The 24,999-nt window shown below is 43.4% G+C and overlaps 1 protein-coding gene and 1 long non-coding RNA gene across 4 annotated transcripts in view; both read left to right on the top strand.

Annotated features, from left to right (window-relative positions):
- The window catches only part of LOC127592081 (rho GTPase-activating protein 6-like), a 76,356-nt gene that overhangs the window by 24,256 nt on the left and 27,101 nt on the right, over positions 1-24,999 (top strand). The window contains exon 1 of one of the 3 annotated variants that reach the window (XM_052052553.1): positions 10,744-11,151. The exons of 1 other annotated variant lie outside the window; for it this stretch is intronic. In XM_052052553.1, the coding sequence (XP_051908513.1) occupies positions 11,110-11,151 (42 nt within the window). In that variant the 5' untranslated portion in view covers positions 10,744-11,109. Of the gene's footprint in view, positions 1-10,743; positions 11,152-19,098; positions 19,234-24,999 lie in introns of those variants that run through there. One more of the 3 variants, XM_052052543.1, reaches the window with a different exon arrangement.
- Positions 19,240-21,679, top strand: LOC127592657 (uncharacterized). Its single transcript, XR_007960167.1, has 2 exons — positions 19,240-20,755; positions 21,533-21,679. It is a non-coding gene; the product is annotated as an uncharacterized LOC127592657 (long non-coding RNA).

Here is a 24,999-nt window from a genome sequence, read left to right as displayed (position 1 = left end):
ACCCACGTTGCCTCTTCGGGCTGTGCCCGGCCGGGCCCCATGGGTGTAGGCCCGGCCACCAGGCGCTTGCCAACGAGCCCCACCTCCAGGCCTGGCTCCAGAGGGGGGCCCCGGTGACCCGCGTCCGGGCAAGGGAAACCTTGGTCCATATATTTTGTTCATCATAAGGGGTCTTTGAGCCGTGCTTTGTCTGGCCCCTCACCTAGAACCTGTTTGCCATGGGTGACCCTGTCAGGGGCATAAAGCCCCAGACAACTTAGCTTCTAGGATCATTGGAACACACAAACCCCTCCACCACGGTAAGGTGACGACTCACGGAGGGGTTGCTCTGTTTTGATTTTATAAAAAAAGCTGTTAAAGCAGCTGTTGTGTTACAAAATATAGTTTTCACTGTTGTTGATGGACAGTAATATTGTGTGAGCGATTATGTGTGAATAACTGCTCCAAGTGAAAAATGTTAATTTAAAATTCAAAATAAAAATTATTTCAGTAAATATTTGCATTTGGCACATAGAAAACTGATTCATGATTCCATGTTGATGAGAGCATTGAAATGGGGGAAAAATAGGACAAAAAATGTAAAAGGAAATTCAGAAACGATAAAAAATGTGTGAGAAATCACGATTATTTTTTTAGTCCATTTGAGTTAATTAAGGCCAAATGCATTTTTAATTAGATTAAATATTTTAATCGTTTGACAGCTCTAATATATATATATATATATATATATATATATATATATATATATAAGGCGGCCCGGTAGTCCAGTGGCTAGCACGTCGGCTTCACAGCAGAGGTGCCGGGTTCAATTCCAGCTCCGGCCTCCCTGTGTGGAGTTTGCATGTTCTCCCCGGGCCTGTGTGGGTTTTCTCCGGGTGCTCCGGTTTCCTCCCACATTCCAAAAACATGCGTGGCAGGCTGATTGAACACTCTAAATTGTCCCTAGGTGTGAGTGTGAGTGCGAATGGTTGTTTGTTTCTGTGTGCTCTGCGATTGGCTGGCAACCGATTCCGGGTGTCCCCCGCCTACTGCCCGGAGACGGCTGGGATGGGCTCCAGCACTCCCCGCGACCCTAGTGAGGATCAAGCGGCTCGGAATATGAATGAATATATATATATATATATATATATATAAATATATATATATATATATATATATATATATATATATATATATATATATATATATGCCGGCTAAGACATGTCATGTCTATGGTCATTCGATTTATTGTCTCTTGCCCAATGACCCACACTGGTCTTACTTACGTAATACTGCTGTATTATGTGCTAATTTTTTTGCCCCAAGCGGGATTCGAACCGTCTCCCATGTGCCAAACCGATGCCTTACCTATATATATATATATATATATATATATAAAAAAAAAAAAAAAATCCTCATCTCACCCCTCGGGTGGTGTCCGTCCCTCATTCAGCTCGGGTCCTCTACCAGAGGCCAGGAAGCTTGAGGTTTCTGCGCAGTATCCTTGCTGTTCCCAGCACTGCACATTTCTGGACTGAGATGTCCGATGTTGTTCCCGGGATCTGTTGCAACCACTCATCTAGTTTGGGGGTCACTGCCCCGAGTGCTCCGACCACCACAGGCACGACTGTCACCTTTACCTTCCAGGCTCTCTCCAGCTCCTCTCTGAGCCCTTGGTATTTCTCGAGTTTCTCATGTTCCTTCTTCCTGATGTTTCCATCACTTGGGACCGCTACATCCACTACAACGGCTTTCCTCTGCCCTTTATCTATGATCACGATATCTGGTTGGTTCGCCATTACCATCTTGTCAGTCTGGATCTGGAAGTCCCACAGGATCTTCGCTCTGTCATTCTCCACCACCTTCGGAGGTGTTTCCCATTTTGACCTTGGGGTTTCCAGTCCATACTCCGCACAGATGTTTCGGTAGACTATGCCAGCCACCTGGTTATGGCGTTCCATGTATCCTTTCCCTGCCAGCATCTTACACCCGGCAGTTATGTGTTGGATCGTCTCAGGTGCCTCTTTGCACAACCTACACCTTGGGTCTTGTCTGGTGTGGTATATCTGGGCCTCGATGGCTCTGGTGCTCAAGGCCTGCTCCTGAGCAGCCAGGATGAGTGCCTCTGTGCTGTCCTTCAGGCCAGCCCTCTCTAGCCACTGATAGGACTTCTTGAGATCAGCCACTTCAGTTATGGTCCGGTGGTACATCCCGTGTAGGGGCTTGTCCTCCCATGATGGTCCCTCTTCCAGCGCCTCATCTTCTGTTCCCCATTGTCTGAGACATTCTCTGAGTACGTCATCCGTTGGAGCCTTCTCCTTGATGTATTCATGGAGCTTGGATGTTTCATCCTGGACAGTGGCTCTCACACTCACTAGTCCCCGGCCTCCATCCTTTCGGCTTGCGTACAGTCTCAGGGTGCTGGATTTGGGATGGAACCCTCCATGCATGGTTAGGAGCTTTCGAGTCTTAACATCCGTGGTCTGAATCTCTTCCTTTGGCCACCTTATTATTCCTGCAGGGTATCTGATCACTGGCAGGGCATAGCTGTTTATTGCCCGGGTCTTATTCTTGCCATTGAGCTGGCTTCTTAGGACTTGCCTCACTCGCTGGAGGTATTTGGCCGTAGCCGCTTTCCTTGTTGCCAGTTCGAGGTTGCCATTGGCTTGTGGTATACCAAGGTACTTGTAGCTGTCCTCAATGTCTGCTATTGTTCCTTCAGGGAGTGAGACCCCTTCAGTGCGGACTACCTTTCCTCTCTTAGTCACCATCCGACTGCATTTCTCAAGCCCGAATGACATCCCGATGTCGCTGCTGTAGATCCTGGTTGTGTGGATCAGGGAATCTATGTCCCTTTCGCTCTTAGCATACAGCTTTATGTCATCCATGTAGAGGAGGTGACTGATTGTAGCTCCATTTCTGAGGCGGTATCCATAGCCTGTCTTGGTGATTACTTGGCTTAGGGGGTTCAGTCCTATGCAGAACAGCAGTGGGGATAGTGCATCACCTTGATATATGCCACATTTGATGGACACTTGGGTAAGTGGCTTTCCATTGGCTTCAAGTGTGGTTTTCCACATCCTCATCGAGTTCGCAACGAAGGCTCTGAGGGTCCTGTTCACCTTATACAACTCCAAGCATTCAGTGATCCATGTATGTGGCATCGAGTCATAGGCTTTCTTGTAATCAATCCAGGCTGTGCACAGGTTGGTACGTCGGGACCTGCAGTCTTGTGCGACTGTTCTGTCAACCAGGAGCTGATGTTTGGCTCCTCTGGTATCTCTACCAATGCCCTTCTGTGCTTCGTTCATGTATTGATCCATGTGTCCACTTATCTTAGCCGCAATGATGCCTGACATGAGCTTCCATGTTGTGGAGAGACAGGTTATTGGCCGATAGTTGGATGGGGCTGCACCCTTTGAGGGATCCTTCATGATCAGGATGGTTCGCCCTTCGGTTAGCCATTCTGGGTGAGTCCCATCCCTCAGCAGCTGGTTCATTTGTACTGCTAGGCGCTCATGGAGTGCTGTGAGTTTCTTTAGCCAGTAGGTGTGGACCATGTCCGGGCCTGGTGCTGTCCAGTTCTTCATATCTGAGACTCTTTCCTGTATGTCTGCCACTGTTATGGTAACCGGGTTCTGTTCAGGGAGGTTGCTGTGCTCCTCTCTCAGGGTCACCAGCCATTGTGCACTGCTGTTATGTGCAACCTCCTTCTCCCATATGCCTTTCCAGTACCTTTCAGTTTCCAGTCTTGGTGGGTCAGCTCTGTTGTTAGGACCCTGCCACTGAGCGTACACTTTCGCAGGTTGTGTTGCGAACAGCCTGTTTATTCGTCTGGCCTCATTCTCTTTCGTGTACCGCTTTAGGCGACTGGACAAGGCTTGGAGCCTTTGTTTGGCAGTTTCGAGTGCTTCAGGTATGGTCATCTGGATGTACCTCTCGGGTATCGGCCTTTTCATCACACCTCTCTGGGCCTCCGTTAATTGACTCACATCTTTCCGGGCCGCCTTGATCTTAGCCTCCAACCGTCTTTTCCATGGTGGGTAACGCATCTCATGGCTTCCATGGTTGCTCTTATAGCCCAGAGTCTCCAGGATCACTGATGCTGAAGCGTATATCAGCTCATTGGTTTCTGTGATCGTTACGGTAGGGATCGCCCTCAGTGCTGCATTCACACTTTCCATGAGACTTTCAGATGGTACTTCACATAGCCGTTGTAATCGGTTTCTAGGTTGCCCCGCTTTCATTCTCGCCATGATCTTAGCTTTCAGGTCAGTTGCTGCCTCGCTCAGCATTTCATTCATTGGGGCTGGCCACCCAATCTCATCATCTGCATTCATTGGGGGTTGCCTCCCAATCTCTTGTATGACCTCCTCCTCTGATCTGGCAGCCTGGGGCCCTTCACCATGGAACCTGCGTTGTACCTCATCAATCTCAAGTTGTGACAGCAGTTGCCGTTTGTGGATGTTGGAACACTGAGCTACTAGTTGTTTCGCGGTCAACCGTGACTGTGGGTTTCGAAGTAACCATTTAGCCCACATTCTCTGCATGTAACCCCTCTGACTAGGGTTGCTTGAGTAGTAGCATTCCAACAGAGCCATGTTATCGTATCTCGCCCATCTCCGCTTTGTTCCAGTAGCCCATTTTTCATCAAGGTGCTCTGGTTCCCCAGCACCTGACGCAGACCTTGTTTGGCCGGGCGACGTCTGAGCCGGCATGTCATTCGTTTTATTGTCTCTCATCATTGTATGAGGTAGGCATTAGCGTGAAGGATCTTGCCCAAGGACCCACACTGGATGGTGTTATGTGCTCATTTTTGCCCCAAGCGGGATTCGAACCACCGTCTCCCGTATGCCAAACCGATGCCTTACCAACTGAGCTATCCAGCCGCTAGCAATATATATATATATATATATATATATATATATATATATATATATATATATATATATATATATATATAATACCATCCATCAAGGAAGCAATGCAAATGGCAACAAAAATCCTTCAATATGCATAAGAATTACCAGACATCGGTGATCAACGGGACAGTTACTTGCAACTAGAAAACTGTATGACACGCAGGCAAACATTGTCATAAACCAAAGAATGCATACAACAAAACAATCCAAAATACATATTTCTTTCCGTACGAGAGAATATTTACTCTACCTCCAGCGAGTGAGGCAAGTCCTAAGAAGCCAGCTCAAAGGTAAGAATAAGACCCGGGCAATAAACAGCTATGCCCTGCCAGTGATCAGATACCCTGCAGGAATAATAAGGTGGCCAAAGGAAGAGATTCAGACCACGAACGTTAAGACCCGAAAGCTCCTAACCAAGAATGGAGGATTCCATCCCAAATCCAGCCACCTGAGACTGTACGCAAGCCGAAAGGAAGGAGGCCGGGGACTAGTGAGTGTGAGAGCCACTGTCCAGGATGAATCATCCAAGTTCCAGGAATACATCAAGGAGAAGGCTCCAACGGATGACATACTCAAAAAATGTCTCAGACAATGGGGAACAGAAGATGAGGCGCTGGAAGAGGTACCATCATGGGAGGACAAGCCCCTACATGGGAAGTACCACCGGACCATAACTGAAGTGGCCGATCTCAAGAAGTCCTGTCAGTGGCTTGAGAGGGCCGGCCTGAAGGACAGCACAGAGGCACTCATCCTGGCTGCTCAGGAGCAGGCCCTGAGCACCAGAGCCATCAAGGCCCAGATATACCACACCAGACAAGACCCAAGGTGTAGGTTGTGCAAAGAGGCACCTGAGACGATCCAACACATAACTGCAGGGTGTAAGATGCTGGCATGATGAAACGCCATAACCAGGTGGCTGGCATAGTCTACCGAAACATCTGTGCGGAGTATGGACTGGAAACCCCAAGGTCAAAATGGGAAACACCTCCGAAGGTGGTGGAGAATGACAGAGCGAAGATCCTGTGGGACTTCCAGATCCAGACTGACAAGATGGTAATGGCGAACCAACCAGATATCGTGATCATAGATAAAGGGCAGAAGAAAGCCGTTTAGTGGATGTAGCGGTCCCAAGTGATGGAAACATCAGGAAGAAGGAACATGAGAAACTCGAGAAATACCAAGGGCTCAGAGAGGAGCTGGAGAGAGCCTGGAAGGTAAAGGTGACAGTCGCGCCTGTGGTGGTCGGAGCACTCGGGGCAGTGACCCCCAAACTAGATGAGTGGTTGCAACAGATCCCGGGAACAACATCGGACATCTCAGTCCAGAAATGTGCAGTGCTGGGAACAGCAAGGATACTGCGCAGAACCCTCAAGCTTCCTGGCCTCTGGTAGAGGACCCGAGCTGAATGAGGGACGGACACCACCCGAGGGGTGAGATGAGGATTTTTTTTAATATATATATATATATATATATATATATATATATATATATACCCCTTCCAAAAGTATTGGAATAGTGAGACCAAATCCTTTATTTTTACTGTTGACTTAAAGCGTCTGGGTTTGACGTCAAAAGATGAGTGACACAAGAGAACATTTCAGCTTTTGTTTCCAGGTATACACATCTGGATCTGAGCAATCGGGGAGCTAAGAGAAGATGGAAAATGACTCAGAGCCGTTGCACAAACAACGTCCAAAGCCAGGACAGCCATTTGGAATATCCTGAAGAAGGAAGACACCACTAGTGTGCTAAGTAGTAGATGTAGAACAGGTAGATTAAGGGAAGCAACAGCAGTTGATGACAGAAACATTGTGAGAGCTCCAAAACAACTGTTAGTGACATCAGCAACAAGCCCCGGGGGCAAGAAGACTTCATGAAGAGAAAAAAAAAACACATAGGCTATATTGGAGCAAGCAAATCATTCATAAGCCATATGAAAAAGGTAGGCAAACATGAAATCTAAATAAAACATAGATAGTCCTCCAACATCAGATGTCAGAGTGTCATGGACTTACTTTTGAAACAAAGATGACCTTTTACCAAAGTTATGGAAAAGCTTCAGCTTCAAGAGGAAAAAACAGATCTTTGGATTCCAAACAAAAAGGTTTTCCAAACCCAATGTTTTTGTTTTAACAGGTTGAAATCTGATTTGTTAAAACACGATTGGTCAGCACAACTGATTCTGCACAGGTGGGTGACTCGAGTTACATGACCTGCTTTGCAAACACTCATGAAAAGACTCAACTTTGACTTGAGACTTGAAGTTATTCTGTTTACATTTTTAAAAAAGTATATACAATGTGCCTTTTGTCTTTGACAGAAAAGTAACTTTTTTGTGTCATCCGTGCCACCAATCTGGTAATGATGGCCATCAGTATGACACAGCTACAGACTGACTAAAGCTGAGACTGACTCATTGAGCAAGTGTCACCATAGACAAATACATTTGGTTTCAAGGATTATTATTTTGATGGCACCATGAAAAAGACAATAGCAACGTGCAAGGTTTGAAACTCGAAGATAAGAGAAAAAACGTCTACGGCGGTTACTTTCATCTGTCATACGCAGATAAGCGATCTTTATGAACTGTGAAGCTAAGCCAACGAGGTTAGCTGGAGAGTTTGGCTCACAAATAGCCGGTCAGATATCAACTAAACTTGATGTTGGATATACACTTAAATTCAGAAGACAATAAATTAGGCACCATGAAGAAGTCGAATCTTGAAAATATACCATTAAAATCTGCAGGCTACAGTGAAAGACTGTGTGTATTTACACTTTGTGAAAGACTGTGTGTATTTACACTTTTTAATAAATCCGATACAAGCAATTTCATCACAATACCAGGTTTATAATGGAATGCTTAGGAGTTGGTGCAAGTTGAGAATTGATCAGGTTGCCTAGTAACACACTCTGGGCCTGGCTCATTAAAGACCACAAAAATTCGACAACTCACGGCCCATTCTTATGATGAATTTATTGTTGAACAGTGCTGCAACTGCAAATTGTGTCAGCATGTAAATAACACTCCTCACAAGTATCATCAGTGTCTATCATTTTTTTTAATCAATGAATACGATATACAGTAATGTTGGCATTTTACGTGACGGGTTTAGTGGGAGTAAATTAATAACCTTTCATGAAAGAAATATTGCAATTTAAGTCAGTGCTTCCGATAGTGTTTCGGCCAGCAAAGAAAGTCTTGCTTACACTGACCTTTTTTCAGCCAAAAAAAGTCATTCGAATAGGGAAATTATTGTCTGGGACTCATCACAAGAAATTAAATGATCAATGTATGTGTTTCTTTCCAATATAAAAGGATCCTACATATTTTCACTAAAACAGAGATACACTTCATACACACATGCACACACTGCCCCAACACACACACACACACACACACACACACACACACACACACACACACACACACACACACACACACACACTCACAACCACAATCATACGAGCATTCCCCAGTTGTGAAGTCATCCACCAGAGCTTTGTTCAGCGTCTGCTGTACTGTATGTTCTTTCATGTGCTCCCGCTCTTTTTTTTTCCACGATCCCCTTCAGACTGTGATGAGTTCGTGCAATTGAAACTGTGATTTTGAAGATAACCGTAGAACAGAGCATTTATTAATGCCGGTGCTGTTGTACCTTAATGCTCATTGTCAACTTTTTGTTTTTCGCGTTGCTGTGAATGGATGGAGGGAAGGATGTTTTGACAGAAGGAGGAAAATAATACAATTCATGATTACAGCTGTCTTTCTCAAATAGGATCCTCCCACTCCCATGTGCAGTTCAGAATTTTTTTTCATGCTCCTCCACACCCTTTGTCCTCTTTGCGATGGAGGCAAGCTTGTCCCATGTGACGCAACGCTGGTAAATGCCTCCGCTGCGCGCGTCAAACATCTATTTTGCAAGTGTTTATTAAACACATCAAAGTTTCTCTTTCTCCGTTGCCCTCTGGAGCATCTTCAAGGACTTCATGTGAAATACTTTCCACTTCAATTGTGATGTCATGTACCGTTTCAGGCATTTGTGCTTCCGAAGGTCGTGATCGCGCAACATACGGTAGCGTTTTGCAACTCAATCTGGGCCTGTGTATGTAGTTGTCAAACCATATGACAAAAAGGAGCTGAATCCTACAACGCATATGGACTGCGTGTCTGTACTTCACATGCCTCCCCTTCTTCCCACAAAGCTCCCGGGTCACATTGGAAGCACCATTTTAGGAGCTCCTCCCACAGAAGTATTCAACAACAGCCTTCTGCCTCGCAAATGAACTTTGGTGACTTAGGGGAATCATGAAGAAAAAAAATTGCGTAAATTTCCTCTTTATCATCCTCAAGAATGTCTGACTTCATTTTGTCTAGACCATGCCTCTTTATTACATTTTTCTTAAACGAGGCATCTTGATTCCCATTCTTTCAGTGTGACTTTGGTGCACTTTGCTCTCGTGTTCCGCAATGCTAGAAGGAAATACAGCAATGTACTTTACACACCAACAGATGTGTTTTACCTGGGGGTCATCACAATGCACCATGAAATAAAACGATTTGTCCAAATGAGTCTACAAAGGCATGATATGTCAAGAGCATCTTTTTATGCAGGCCCCCTTGACTGTTTTACAGTTCCTCTCAGTATATTATCTCGTATCTATAGATATCAGTGTCAAGAAACTGTTCTACTACAAACTTCTTGGCATTCTTTAAATGGTCGTGATAAGGAGGAATTTGGCATCACTTCTTCTTTTTCAAATGCTGAATGAGCACTTCTCTATGGAGTAACTCCACTTAGCCTCGGTGTCCTACATGCAACGTCTCCATTTGCTTGGCTCGTTCTGTTTTTACAAGCTTTTACAGCTTGCAGAGGCTTTTGACAGATTGCCCAACTTCGGTTCCACATCAACAATTGCATAAACCAAACAATGTGCTCCCTCTTTCAGTCTTCCAGTTGTCTGCTTCTCTCATGAGCCGTTCTATGAAAAAACAACAAAAACAATAAGAATAATAAGAAGGCAGTGGGTACAATTATATTTGTTCATATGAATTGATCTAATATGAATTTGTATTTTGGGAAATATAAACTCCTACTTTGCATGTTGTTTACACATTTCCTTATAATGTAACACCAACAGGAGCAATAATTCAAGCATTGGGCCAGATACATTTAAATCCAAATTCCCCTGTATGGTATGATGCAGCCTAAAATTTATGCGAGCTTCCCGCCCCTTGTCACTGCCACATTGTATTTACCAGTGCCAAACGCAGTGGAGTATGAAAGGACACGTCTTTTGATAGGCAGACCTACAAAATAAAAGCATTTCGCGTTATTGCGGTTAAGGCACGATAGATCTGTCTGCACAATTAGGTATGCCAATCTATTTGAATACACATTCCACTTCTTTGTTGAAAAATATAATTGAATTGCTTTTTCAAATTGACATTGTCAGATGTGTTCTTTTTTCATGAATTTGAAAACATTTGTAGTATGCAGACCCCCCCCCCCCCCCACTAATTTGCAATATGGCGTAATAGTCATTTTTTATATTATTATTATTATTATTTAAATTATTTATTATTTATTATTTTTTAATTATTATTTATTATTTGTATTATTTTATGTACTTTACCATGACATCGTCAATAATAACATTCATTATAATTGTGTTATTTTCCTTGCTAATCCTTTGTTTTCTGGCAGATGATAGTAGCAAAGTAGTGCTTGTAGTATTTATTGGGTATATGTTAGGTTTGTATACATAGAAGGTATGTGTGATGTCAACTATAGCGGGACAAGGCGGTTTTACTGCGAAAGTACCGAGCAGAAGTCGTATTTCAAACGACGTGAACTTGTTGCGGGTATCTGCCTTCCCCCGCTGGTTCAGCATCTTGTACTCGAGAGAGTCCAGTCGGCGCGTAGTATGGATCCGTTACGCGTGATGCACGTTGCCGTCCGGGATTCCGACACAACCATCTGACGGTTGTAGAAACAGCAACACTTGTCTATTCGGCGCCATACAGTAGAGTGGGGGAAAAGGTGCAAAAAATGCTCTGTGTGGTTGCAGAAGGGAGATAAGCAGAGACTTTTTTACGTTCATGTCTGAAGCGCGCACACTTATTTGGACTTAACACTTGGAAGCAAGATCCCGTCTGTTTTACATCCACTTCGGACGGTTCATTTGTGGATATTTGTCTGGGGCCATGGGAGACGCCGTGTTCCTCGACAGACAAAATTCCTACCTCGTAAGTCTTGCCATGACTTCGAATTGCTCCGACACGTTTGTGTTGACCCAACGTCGTGTGCTCCCTGTCCCAGCGCGTGCGTGATGAAAAACACCACATTTTAATTTCGCATTATTGTGCTTCTTTTTCATTCGATATGACGGTATCATGCATTTCAATTATATGCCGCTCAATTTATATAGTGAAACCGAATCTTGATTACACTTTCTAAATGATTACCTTCCACAGAGAAATGACACAAACTCTTCGTGGTGGAAACTTGCATATGTGGTGTTTACACCACTTGCACAGACCACACTGGTTTCAAGGATGTCAGTTTGCACTAACTGCACAGCAGCGCGGCCAGGAGCCACCGGTTGTTGGTAGTGTTCGACAAGATGAGGGCAAAACAGACACACAGGGGTCAAGGCCAATGACATCATTTGTAAAGTGCAGAGAAGACAGGTTGCTTGCGCAGCAGGTTGGTCTCATAACAAGGTGGGAAGGCACTCGCAGCTACGCTCACAGGATGGAAATATGTTATTTTACCTTTAAGTCCAAAGATCCCACTTGTTGAAACTTGACTGTTTGAGCTTGGGAAAAAGAAAACAAACCACACACATTTATTTTAGAGAGTTAGACAAGGTGCAAACAGCTGTCAGGGGTGAGTTTATTACATAACAAAAAATAAAGAATGCATGTCCAATGTGGGTAGCTTTCCGATTGCGTTGTGCCCCATTTTGATCTGAAAATGTTTTTTATTTATTTATTTTTTCCCAAAATGGCGCCCGAGTAGGCAGCCTTCGGCACATGCTCTTCAAGAGCCTTGCTTTTTTGTTCTTTTTTGTTGTTTTTGTCTTTTGTTTTGTCACATGTTGTTTGTTGTTTCATGGTGTGGACCTGATATGGACTGTTTTCAGCGTTTTTGGCCATGACATTCGTCAAAGGAGAAGTATCTGTGCTTGATGGTTGCACCTTCTCGGCAGCAAGCCTGTACCAGCACAGATTTTGATTGGGAGGAATGTCAGTGCCATTGACTGTCGGTGCTGAACAGACCTGGGGCGCTTGTATTTTTTGCGGCTGTAATGGGCAGCATTTTTCACAACCCCGTTTTGTTCAGCGGAGATGTCGGCATTGGTGCGGCTGGATGGATGGCTGCTGAAGTTGAGGATGAGGAGAGAGGAGCGTTGGCGCAGAGCGCCGATGCGTATTTGGAACCGAGATTCGCCGCTTGGAATTGAATGGATTTTCATGGGACAGGAGAAGTGAACCAATCTGTTTTTTCATCAATGGATGCTACAGCTTCTTGTTGACTTTGAAACTTAGCTTGTAGCCGACGTGTGCACATTTTGAGCATGACGTCTCTGATCCACTGGTTAAAGGACACTTTGATTCTCTCCTCTTTCATCTCAAACTGCTTCAAACAACAAAGCGTGTGATGGAAAAGTGGTTAGGACTGCACGACTGTCCGTGTTTTATGTTATGTGTTGTGTTTATTATTTTACTTTGTTAACTGTTTTGTTAAGCGCTTTGTTACAGCTGCCACTGTTGTGAAAGCGCTATATAAATCAGCATGTATTGTATTGTATTATGTTCAACTTGGATTCATGTACTGACATTAGCCCAAGTTATTCATATACTGTATTTATTATTAGCATCAGTTCTCCTGAATCCATTTCACAACTCCTCTAAACTTAGTGCAAAAATGCGATCAGATGCAGCAGGCCTGGAGAAAAGTGTTTTCATAAATGGAAGGTTACAACACCGTCACAGTATGGCAATAAATAAACTCCGACAGGAGTTGATAAATATTTTGAATTGTAGTTTACCGGAGCGGAGTGCCCTTGAAGCCAGAGAATGTGCGTGGGATGATGCGTGGCAGCACCTCATGATTACCCGACTGCAAGTGTTAACCCCTGTCTATGATGCAGCAGCCTGCGCATTGGTTTACCACAACAATTTAGCGTGTTTCTTGGAGGAATTGCACTGTATTATTATTATTATTATTATTATTATTATTCCATGCATCCATCCAAGTTCCGATCCGCTTATCCTCACAAGGGTCGCGGGGGGTGCTGAAGCCCAATACAGAAACATGTACGGTAATTGTTTAGATTGTAGATTTAGATTGCCTGCAGGTAACTAGCTTGATGTAAAATGCATTCCTAAATATGATTTAAAATACCAATTGGGTCTCTCAAAGGACTTTTTTTTTCTCAGTACATGTTGATGACCAACCTAAAGTACATATCAAACATACATCCATCCATTTTCTAATCTGCTTATCCTCACAAGGGTCGCGGGCTTGCTGGAGGCTCTCGCAGCCGTCTGCGGGCAGTAGGTGGGACACACCCTGAACTGGTTGCCAGCCAATCGAGGGGCACACAGAGACGAACAACCATCTGCGCTCACGCTCACACCAAGGGACAATTTGGTGTGTTCAATCAGCCTACCATGGATGTTTTTGGAATGTGGGAGGAAACTGGTGTAACCGGAGAAACCCCACACAGGCATGGGGAGAACATGGATGGATGGATCTCTCCCTATAATTGAAGTTATATCAAGTTCCAAAACATCCGCCTCACAGTACAGAGGTGGAGGGTTCGATTCTGGCTCTGGGCTTCCTGTGTGGAGTTTGTATGTTCTCCACGTGCCTGCGTGGGTTTTCTCCGGGTACTCCAATTTCCTCCCACATTCCAAAAACAACAGGTGAATGAATCACTCCAAATTGTTCCTATGTGTGAGTGTGAGCGTGTGTGCCCTACGATTGGCTGGCAATTTCAACAAGTGCATGTTTCTGTATTTTGAGCATTAATTATTTAAAATTTCATGGGAGGAAATGAATGAATGATCAACAGCAGATGCTGACATGGATGACACATCACATCAAATGGCCCGTCCACACAAATTAAAACGAAAAAATGAACAAACACGTGCCAGAATTCAGTTCCATGCATTCATCCATTGTTTTCGTGTTGCTTATCCTCTCTCATGTCATGTGTGATTTGGAGCCTACTGTAGCTCACTTTATGTGAGAGGCCGATTACACTCTGGACTCATTCGCAATCAACGTCAGAACTGTAAGGCAGATGTGCTCACCACTCATATGCTGTTCCACATTCTTAAATTCCATCTGCTAAAATTCCTTCTGTTGGACTCATAAAAACAACTCGGATCCTCTCCTCCTCAGCCTGGCTCCCCAGAAGACGCACCTCTTTTGGTAGTCATGCTGATGTGGAACTCGATGTTCAATTATGGGGAGAGATCCATCCATCCATGTTCTCGCTATGCCTGCGTGGATTTTCAACGGGTATTCTGGTTTCCCCCCACATTCAACAAACATGCATTGCAGGTTAATGGAACACACTAAATTGTCCCCATGTGCGATTGTGACCGCGAATGATTGTTTGTCTACGTGTGCCCTCCGATTGGCTAGCAACCAGTTTAGGGTGTACTCCGCCTCCTGCCTGAAGACAGCTGGGACAAGATCCAGCAAATCCACGACCGTTGTGAGGATAAGCGGATTAGAAAATGGATGGATGGATGTTTGATATGTACTTTAGGTTGGTCATCAACATGTACTGAGAAAAAAAAGTCCTTTTAGAGAGCCATTTAATATTGTTCACCGCCGAATGTCACGTTGTAGCACTCCTGCCTCTCAATCTTCATTCGAGAATAAGACTTTTTTCTGAAACGCAATTTGATATTCCACTGTAAAACCCGATGAAATGTACGTGCACGAGCTGTGGGTTTTATTGTATTGTACACAAGTCTCAGTCACATTTTCATATTTACAATGTGAAACACAAAATTTAATCCACCAGTTAAAATGCCCATTCAACGAACTACAGGGAAGAAAAACACACTTAAGCACACCGATTAATGTCCTGACTATGGAAAAAAAAGTGAGTATTGGATGCCGCGATGTATGCTGGAATGTGAAGCGCGGCTGATCTCAACAAAGGTACTCAGTGTTTTTTTCCCCCTTCACAAGGAACATTGACAGTCTGTTTAATGTGCATGAGGAGTTGTGCCTCGTGCGTTCTCCCAAAATATGGACATATTTATTAATTGCGCTGCAAACATTTTGTTTGGCGCCTTTACAAAAGCAGTGAGAACTGCCCAATACTGCACCGCGTCATACCACCGCTTCATTTGAGGATATTAAATCATGGACAGGACAACTACCGGTATATCATATTAAATGTTACTTAATTGAAAAAAAATAGTTCTTGCACTTAGTAATGGTTTGTTGTTTAGCAGTTTTGCGCCAGCTATGAATGGTGGAGGTCTCATGCACTGGAGAAAAAAAAAAGGTTGTTTGTTCCAAACTGTCGTCGCTTTGTGGATCTTATATACATGCATTTGAGCATGACATATATTAAGGTGCTTGATGTACATTGGTTAAGTAAAATATATATCTGCACATAACTTGTCCATTTAACCCTTCCAGGGACAGCGGTGACTACAGTGGGCAGCTTCTCATGTTATCAGGTTACAGGGTGCATGAAAAGGATTTAAAAAAAAGGCATTTTTATCATATGCCTGGTGAAGATGTTCACTTTCTTATGTGGCCTTTGGTCAAACTGATGAAAAAATATGACCTGTCCACTCTTGAAGTTGTCCATACCTGATCTAAACGGGTATATAGAAAAGAAGACAAAACAAAGGAAATTACGTTATTACATTTTTATCCTTTGGCACAGTTTACTATACATGTTCAAATGGCAACAAAGTAGCATTCGACACACAGAGCTGACTCATGCCTCACAGCAAATGGAAGTGGCTCTTGTCATTCTCTTTAAGTTTAGCGGGGGGAGTTGAGGGGCTTTGACATTGTAGAAGCACCAACTGATTTTATGGAGTTTGTAAGGAACTGCAGTCAGACCTCGATTGGCACTTCCATCCCGACCGATCCTTGAAGTCTATGTGTGACCACCAGGCCCCACCCGCCCGCTTCCTCCCCATAGTTGAAGGCAGAGGGGGGATTTTAAAAGTATTTTAAAATAATAATCAAGACAATAATGTGTGCACTGATTTGATTTCAACAACAATTCAGAAGGTTAGCACGTCGGCTTCACAGTGCAGAGGTTACCGGGTTCGATTCCAGCTCCGGCCTCCCTGTGTGGAGTTTGCATGTTCTCCCCGGGCCTACGTGGGTTTTCTCCGGGTGCACCGGTTTCCTCCCACATTCCAAAAACATGCGTGGCAGGCTGATTGAACACTCTAAATTGTCCCTAGGTGTGAGTGTGAGTGCGAATGGTTGTTCGTCTCTGTGTGCTCTGCGATTGGCTGGCAACCGATTCAGGGTGTCCCCCGCCTACTGCCCGGAGACAGCTGGGATAGGCTCCAGCACCCCCCGCGACCCTAGTGAGGATCAAGCGGCTCGGAAGATGAATGAATGAATGAATGAACAATTCAGAAGGTCCAATGCTTACTGACGTCATATTTATGAATGAAATATGATGACATCCACCGCAAGTCTGGGGAGCTCACAATCTGTCTGCTTGCACCGCAATCAAATTCAGCACAATTGCATTACACCACCTGCGCCAAAACTTAGACATGCTTCCAGCGTAACGCAAATAACATTTCATATCATTTCCGTGACCAAATGGTCACGTGCATCAGGGGCTGGTTTAAAAAAAAAAGTCCTCGGCCTGCCGGAATTCCCATCACAGCGCAGAGACAAACATGCTAAGGGAAGCTTGTAGCAGCACAAAAATTGAAGTTGCAACATTATTTACGCTGGAATAACTCGCGGAATAAACGCTGGAATAAACCGCTGTCTACAAATATAGAGCCCAACAATAAACGTGCATGTCAAGAGGCTAAACAGATCAAGCCCACGAATGAAATCACTGCTCTTGCTTGTTGTTTACAAGAAATGCACTGAGCTGTGCAGAGTAATGTTTGCACTGCAACAACACTGGAGGTGTTCACACTGAACCACCAATATTACGGATAGTCAAAATAGATCATCGTGGATTGCCGGGGCAACAACAGAGAAGCTATTGTCTTTATGACACGCCAGTATTGGATCACATTAATTTAATGCAGCATTATTCTAGCGCAGTGGTTCTTAACCTTTTTAGAGGTACCAAACCAACCAGTTAATACGCACATTCACCGAAACCTTCATGAGTACAAAATAATTATATATACAGTATATATTTAAATAAATTCAAGATAGGAAAAAAATGTGTTTATTAGAAACATTCATTCATTCATCTTCCTAACTGCTTGATCCTCACTAGGGTCGCGGGGGGTGCTGGAGCCTATCCCAGCTGTCTCCGGGCAGTAGGCGGGGGGCACCCTGAATCGGTTGCCAGCCAATCGCAGGGCACACAGAGACGAACAACCATTCGCACTCACACTCACACCTAGGGACAATTTAGAGTGTTCAATCAGCCTGCCATGCATATTTTTGGAATGTGGGAGGAAACCGGAGCACCCGGAGAAAACCTACGCAGGCCCGGGGAGAACATGCAAACTCCACAGAGGGAGGCCGGAGCTGGAATCGAACCCGGTACCTCTGCACTGTGAAGCCGACGTGCTAACCACTGGACTACTGGGCCGCCCTTATTAAAAACAGAAAAAAAGTAAATAACAATTCAAGAGATAAGTTTACTTTTTTATTTTTTTTCTAATTGTACGACGTACTATCACGAAAGTCACACGTTGACTACTAAGCGTACTTAATTTCCCACAGCACTGATTGGACATGCAATGTCATGTGATCATCTGCAGCCAGTGATGGCCAAGCGGGCGTGTCATATCTAAGTAACATGATGTTGAGTCGCGTTGGCAGACGCTCCGTCGAACACCTGAGACGACCCTTGGGTTCGGTCGAACCCAGGTTAAGAACCACTGTTCTGGTGAATGTGTTGCTGCCTGAACATCTGTCCTGGCTGCCAATCACATTCAGGAGGAAGTGAAAAACAAGTGAGGACCGTGACATCGATGCTGAGGCATCAGTCACATGCGCCACGTGGTGTCGTCTTGTTACACAATGACAGCACCGAAAAGCATTGAAGCGGAAGTTAAGTCCAATAGTTTCTTTACAGTGACGTGCTCTATCGCTCGCCGCCATTCTAAACACGGCGTTCTGACGAATATTGCGTTTGTTGAGTTGGAATTCAGCAGATCTGTAAATCGACCCTCATTCATGCAATTAATGCAGCACTGCCACCTGCTGTCAAATGAAAATGACTTTGAAGTACGAGTTCGTTCTCGCAAACCTCACAGCTCACCTGTTCTCTGGGTTTGGTTGGGTGAGTCCGTGGCTAGTTTGACGTTGGTTTCAGTCAACAGCAGCTAGTGATAGCCCCCCGAGATAGATAGTAGGCTCACATAAAACATAGTGCAAAGATTTTTTGGGGGACTTGACGTCTGCTTTAAAGAGGGATCATCTTCGAGTTTTATCGCATTTATGGAACTCCTAACCCTCAGTCAGCACATTTACTTCGCAACGAAGCAAAAGCTGTGCATCAAAAATGGGGCACGTTACGGCAGACGCGTATCTCTGATTGATCACCCATCTTAATTTATAGACGTGTGTTGGAATCCCGTGTCATTTTGCTTCTGTTTCTCATCACCAGCTAAAAACAGAAAAATAATGCCTTCTCTTCGTGCGGCGTTTGTGTTTATAGACGTCCCCAAATTCTCCCTTTTTTTTTATCCCACTTTGACGTCACACATTTCACTTTGCTGCGGCTTGTCTTCACCTCAATGACACCGATCTCGCTCTTTTCATCGTGAGCCAAATATTATTACGTTCCTGTTGTCTTTCTACTTTCTGATGTGTTTATTTTACTGCATGGCCGCTCCCAGGGCAAATAGCGCTGGCGGATTTTAAAAAACACGCGCACACACTCATTCACACACACAAACAAAGACACACACGCAAAATTCTATCTTACTGCATTATTGTGAAAGGAGGACAAACACTCCATTTTCCTTTTATTCCCAAATAAATGTGTGTGTGTGTGTGTATATCAGCAGTCAACCATGTGCCCTCTTAGTGCTGTGAGTGTGTTTACACTGATCACAAGTTTTCTGAAGCATACTTTAACCTGGATAGAGCAGCCAGCAGACTTAATGGTAAGACTGCAGTGCCGATGCTCTGAATATGTTTTCTCACCTTAAAACCTCAAGTGACAATCTGTAAGGGGTAAACGTGACTCCTTTTGAATTTATTGAGCGGGTACTTGAAGGCGTCGTAGCTGTGGCCGCAACTGTGTAACATTGCAGGAGTTTAGGAGTGCCTCTTGGCGTTTTCACTCTTAGCTAGCTCGTCATGACAACACCGCCCATCTGCAATTCTCCTCACCAGGACCTGTTGCATGGCGGTGCAGTGGGGTGGGGTTGAGCAGTCCTTATTTTATTATCAACAACCAAAAACAAGTCCAGCCTCCTTGAGAGTTGTCTTTTTATGGAGTTGGAGGAAGGTTGCAGCGAGGAAAAAAAAAACACAGCAGAAGGAGGAGAAAGTTCTCGAGAGGATTTACATGTTAAACTCTTACACCAGTTTTTGAAATATGTTCAGCAGAGGCTGTTGGTCGGTAAGCGCGAGAAACAGGATAGCTACGTTTCCGCCATTGTCTATCTTTGAGACGCAATGTTGTTACTGTATCAAGTATAGGTTTGATCTTCGCCATTCTATACATCGGTGGGCCTTTCTTGCTGACCTGAGGAGCCCAACCAAACCAAAGTTTGCCCCAGCTGTTATATGTCACAGTATTGCATTTCCACATCTGGCACAATTTAAAGAATCAAACCAAGTGCATAGGAATCCAGAAGTGACCTCACGGGTATGCGCAAGGTTTCTCTCCAAATAATAACTTTGAGTTTTCTTTGTGTGAGAAATTTCCAGGAAGTCTCGCAACTCACAAAGGGCGGGCGTTACGGATCGTCTGCCTAACTGCTTCAGTGTGTTTGCGGGCCAAAGGTCACGGAGGAAAATGGTCCTCGTTGCTCACTCACATCTCAAGCCCCAAATGCATGGTCTGTACGAAGTACATTTTATTATTGCCGTAAATCTGCCGCTTTATAAGAGTCACGTTTTGGCTGCCTCAAGCATTCCTACGACTTAAAAGAATAATGCATCTTCTCACTTGCACAGTCAACAACATCACTTCTGTTACTGATTTAGTAAAGGGCTTTTTTGGACAATGTGTGTATGCAACCTGCAATCACAATGTCCTTCATGACGACCTTTGATAGAAATAATGTATGTCTTGGGGCCTCCACCCACCAGTCCGCCGTTGGCCAACGTGGCCGACTGTCGCTTTGGCCCACTGGCCCCTTCGAGTGATTGTGGTTCACGCTGTAACAGGCCGGCCCCGACGTCTTCTACTTTTGCGCACACGTTTGAAGTGATGCCACTTTACACCCGCAATTACAAGCAAATGAAGCAAATCGGCTTCATTTTCACTCACTTGATCACAGAATGATGTTTGTTGCAAAGTCGCAATTTGCATTGCTGTCGTCTGTCCCTCGTTTACTTGCTGGTGGAAGAAATACCAATGCGGCGACGGTGCAGGAAGATTCAAAACATTTCACCCCCACGGAGTCCTGTCGTCTGACGCGATATGCACTCTTGCTGCACTTCTCTTGGCAAACGGTAAGTGGGCTGAGCTTCCAAACGATAACACAGATTGACTTTGTATCCACGTCGGCAACATTTTTGTTTCTTTATTTTTCTGAAACAAAAAATGACATCACAAGCTTGAGTGAAGTGCTCAATGCAAGGATTAAAAATAGAACATTTGAAACGTCATTGCACAGTGTAGCTACAAACAGGTGATACATTTTCAAATATCAGGGGAAAGCGTCAGCATCCTTTCGTACCAGTTCTGAAGGGCATTGCCAACAGTCCGTCCCTCTCCGGCGGTGTACTAGGTTTTGGAAGAGAAATAGCTAACGGCATGTATAACACATTGCCGTGAAAAATGATTTTCCCCTCTTTTCAAATTCTCATTTTTTGCATAGTTTCCCCACTTTAATGTGCCAGATCATCAAAGAAATGTAAAGCTCAGACAAAGATAACCTAAGTAAAACTAAAATGTTTTGTTTTTACACACAGGGCCATGTAGGTTTGGATTATTATTATTATTATTTCCTATTTTTGTGCTGTTTTTGACCGTTTAAATTTGTCTGATAATGAGAAACATTGAAGTCTGACAAATATGCACAAAAATACATCAAGATGGGGGCACAAACGCTTGTTCACGTGACTTTATATATCGAGCCAATTTGTTGCAACAATGTTGTCATCTTTAATTTGTCGTTGGAAGGACTTTACCGACAAACCATATTTTACTTTAGGGATAAATAATTCCTGACTTTGATTCTGCAATTAGCATTCATGAGTTTTACATTGTGTTTTCTTCTTTTCCAGTGCTGGAGACATGAAGTGACCCCGGCAGCCTTTCAGATGGCAAACGCATTTGCCACCCGGCGGGAACTGGATCAACATTCTACAATGAAGAGAACACATTTTATATACATATGATGCAAAATAAAACTTGGCCTTTTTTCCTGACAACGGTGTGTCGTATTCAAAAATTAAAACTGTACCTAGCAAGACTTTTTCTCTTGTATAGGAAATCAAAATGTTTTGTAACGCAACTAGATAGCTTACAACAGTACAACGTCACATCGTTATCTGCTTTTGGAATTAACATTTGTGATGTAGTTAGCAGGGGTGCCCAAGTCCAGTCCGAGAGAACCCCAATCCACTCTGTTTTCAATGTCTCCCTTCTCCCACACACTCAATTCAAATGATCGAAAAGCTCATCAGCAAACTTAATGGAAGCCTGATAACGGTCTTGCTCATTTGAATCAGATATTTCAAACAAGTGTTCCAAGTGTCTTTGCATGTCACTTCAAATAATTTAACATTTGAAAACTTGTTTCATTAAAACTAACAACATGGAAACAAAATGCAGTCATTGATGAAAGAAGGAAACCGAGTTTGAGTGTCAAGGAGACAACTCATTCCAAAAAAATCCCCAAAAGGTTTTCATATCTTATCTTATCCCTTTCAGGGACAGCAGTTAATACAGTGGACAGCTTATCATGTTATCGGGTTACAGGATGCATGAAAGGGTTTTTATATATATATATATATATATATATATATATATATATATATATATATATATATATATATATATATATATATAATATATATGTGTGTGTATGTGTGTGTGTACACACACACACACTCACACACATCCATCCATTTTCTGATCCGCTTTATCCTCACAAGGGTCGCGGGGCGTGCTGGAGCCTATCCTAGCTGTCTTTGGGCAGTAGGCGGGGGACACCCTGAACTGGTTGCCAGCCAATCGCAGGGCACACAGAGACGAACAACCATCCACATTCACACAACACATTGCCTAATGTTCATGCTCTTGTTTTTTCTAAAACAAATTTTCCCTTAAAAGAAAAAAAAAAGAATGCTCAAGAAAAAATAGCAAGAAAACCCACAAATTAGTGAGCAACAACTGCATTACACGAAGTAATGGTCACAAATGTGCGCTTGAGTGAAGCAAAGCGTGAAATAGTGAGGGAGCACTGCTTGATACAGTAATGATTTTGTAATTAATGCATTTTTCGAGATAAAATAAATGAAATGAGTACTTAAACTAAACCGATGGATTTTCTGAACTGGACGGATTAAAACTTGAAATAACAAGGAAGAATTGACATTTCCTGTCTGGGAGTGCGAATCTTTTGAGGAAAAGCACACAAATCGCAGAACTATGCAGATACAAACATGTAATTGCTTAGCGTGCGTTTGTGTGTGTGCGGGAGTGTGTGTGTGTGCGTGTGTGTGTGTGTGAGTGAGAGTGTGACCCGAGAGTTCAAGAGGCCATTGACTAAGACTGGATTAGCTGCTCTCAAGGCTTCCACTGGAATGCAAGGATCAACAGTGCTTGCGCGCACACGCGCACACCCACATTTTTGTGTTGCACTCAAACAGCCACTATTTACCCACTAGTCTATAAGAGTCCATTAGTGGCTGTGAGTTCTTGGGAGGGCAGTTATACAAGGTCAAGAGGTGTTGTTCATGGATTATGTATGTGTGTATGTATCGTTCATGTACTGGTATATATTTATTAATCTTGGGAGTCCTGGCTATGAAAAAAGATTGCGATGTGGGTTTGAATTTCTTGGCTTGTTGAGTTGAGGCTGTAAATTGTGTGTGCATATTGTGAGTGCAAAGGGTTGGGCTACATGTGACAGTCCTGTCATTGATGAGTTTGTCAGTCCAGGATGTTTATCATCTCCCACCGGAAGTCAGCTGGACTTGGCTTCAGCTTCTGGTATGGAAATAGTCAGAAAATGAAGGTTTTATTCTTGTGTGTGTGTGTATTTGCAGTACCATAGAACTGTGAAGCTATTTTAAAAATATTTAGTCCCCTTCTTTGGTTGAATAAGGTGACTCGAATATGATCAAATGTTTGCTAACTAATGCACTAACTACGGTAATAACTGTGGGCACAATTACAATTTGAACTACAGTCACAAAAAGTAATATTATATATCCAAATCGCTCAGTTTTAGTTTCAGTCGAAATGTTATCGTCAATATAACATTATATATATATATATATATATATATTATATATATATATATGACCAGAGTTCATGAATGTAGTTTTGCAGTCGGTGTGGCTTTCTTATATGTATATTCAATAACTTATCTGAACTCTTTCAACTCAGCTGAAATGAAAACGAGGAACATACTCCCACTTTGGCCACGTTTAAACAGTAATGACAGCCATGTTCTCCTTCCTTCAGGAAATCACTAATAGATTAGCACATGTACACATTTACGCACATGCACACACATTACTGGGCATGAGTGGGTGTGGTGAGGTCTCCAGGAAGTTACACTTGGCTAAAACTTCCTGCACTGTACCACCAAGTTTGGACTACTTGGACTTGGCCGTCAGTTTTATGTCACACATCCATGCCAAGGTTCAGCAGAGAAAAGTGGCCCAGAAAATTGTCAAATGCTCTAGTTTTCACTATTTTCCATTTGATACTGTGACCTTTGATGTACTGATATGATGTCTGGATTCTCTGGAAGAATTTGCTACCAGTGGCAATGATCATGAAGCAAACGTTCTCAACTGAGCCTGAAGATCAACGTCCCACTTGTACGATCCGTTGAAACTGTGATTCAAAGTCTTCAGCAAATTTCAAAGAGAGAGTTGTTTTATTCTCCACAATAAAGTACTTTGATCACTTTATTTCCAGTGGACGTAGACGCAGACTGAAAAACAATGACCAATTGAGTGTTTCATCCGTCATGTATTTGATGTAGGGCTGTGTGGCCACAAAGCTGTCGTTATTTTCATAGCTTTTCCTCTTCTCAAGCAGTAGTTCCCAACCTTTTATGGCTTGTGTGCCCCCAAACTATTTTGTCCGACCACCAGAACCCCCTAACTCTTAGCCTGTTGATGATTCTCCAAAATTACAATGTAACACAATTGATGATGAAATGAAAATCAGTTCATTTTGTTTCCTTCATACAAACATGTAATTCTTTGGTCTTCTCTCCTTTTTCATTCAAACATAAAAATGAAAATTGTTTTGCCTTGAAATGAAATCAGTAGCATATTAAATTTGCATACATTAAATCAAAGTGAAGAATAAACCTGCCTTTGTTACATCCCCGTCCGACACGCGCCAAATGTGATTTTGGCGCGGTTGTGCCTCGGGGTATTGATATGGAGAATACCTTGGAAATGAAATATTTCCAAGTATCCCCATTGTGTCCGCATACACTGTGTACGCCTGGATGGGAAACACCATTCCAAGTGAATAGCTCAAGCTTCGTCACAGTACAATA

This window comes from Hippocampus zosterae, chromosome 2, assembly GCF_025434085.1.
Source record: "Hippocampus zosterae strain Florida chromosome 2, ASM2543408v3, whole genome shotgun sequence".
Lineage (NCBI taxonomy): Eukaryota > Metazoa > Chordata > Actinopteri > Syngnathiformes > Syngnathidae > Hippocampus > Hippocampus zosterae.
The sequence above is the reverse complement of the archived record's forward strand: the minus strand, read 5'-3'. Positions and strand labels throughout refer to the sequence as shown.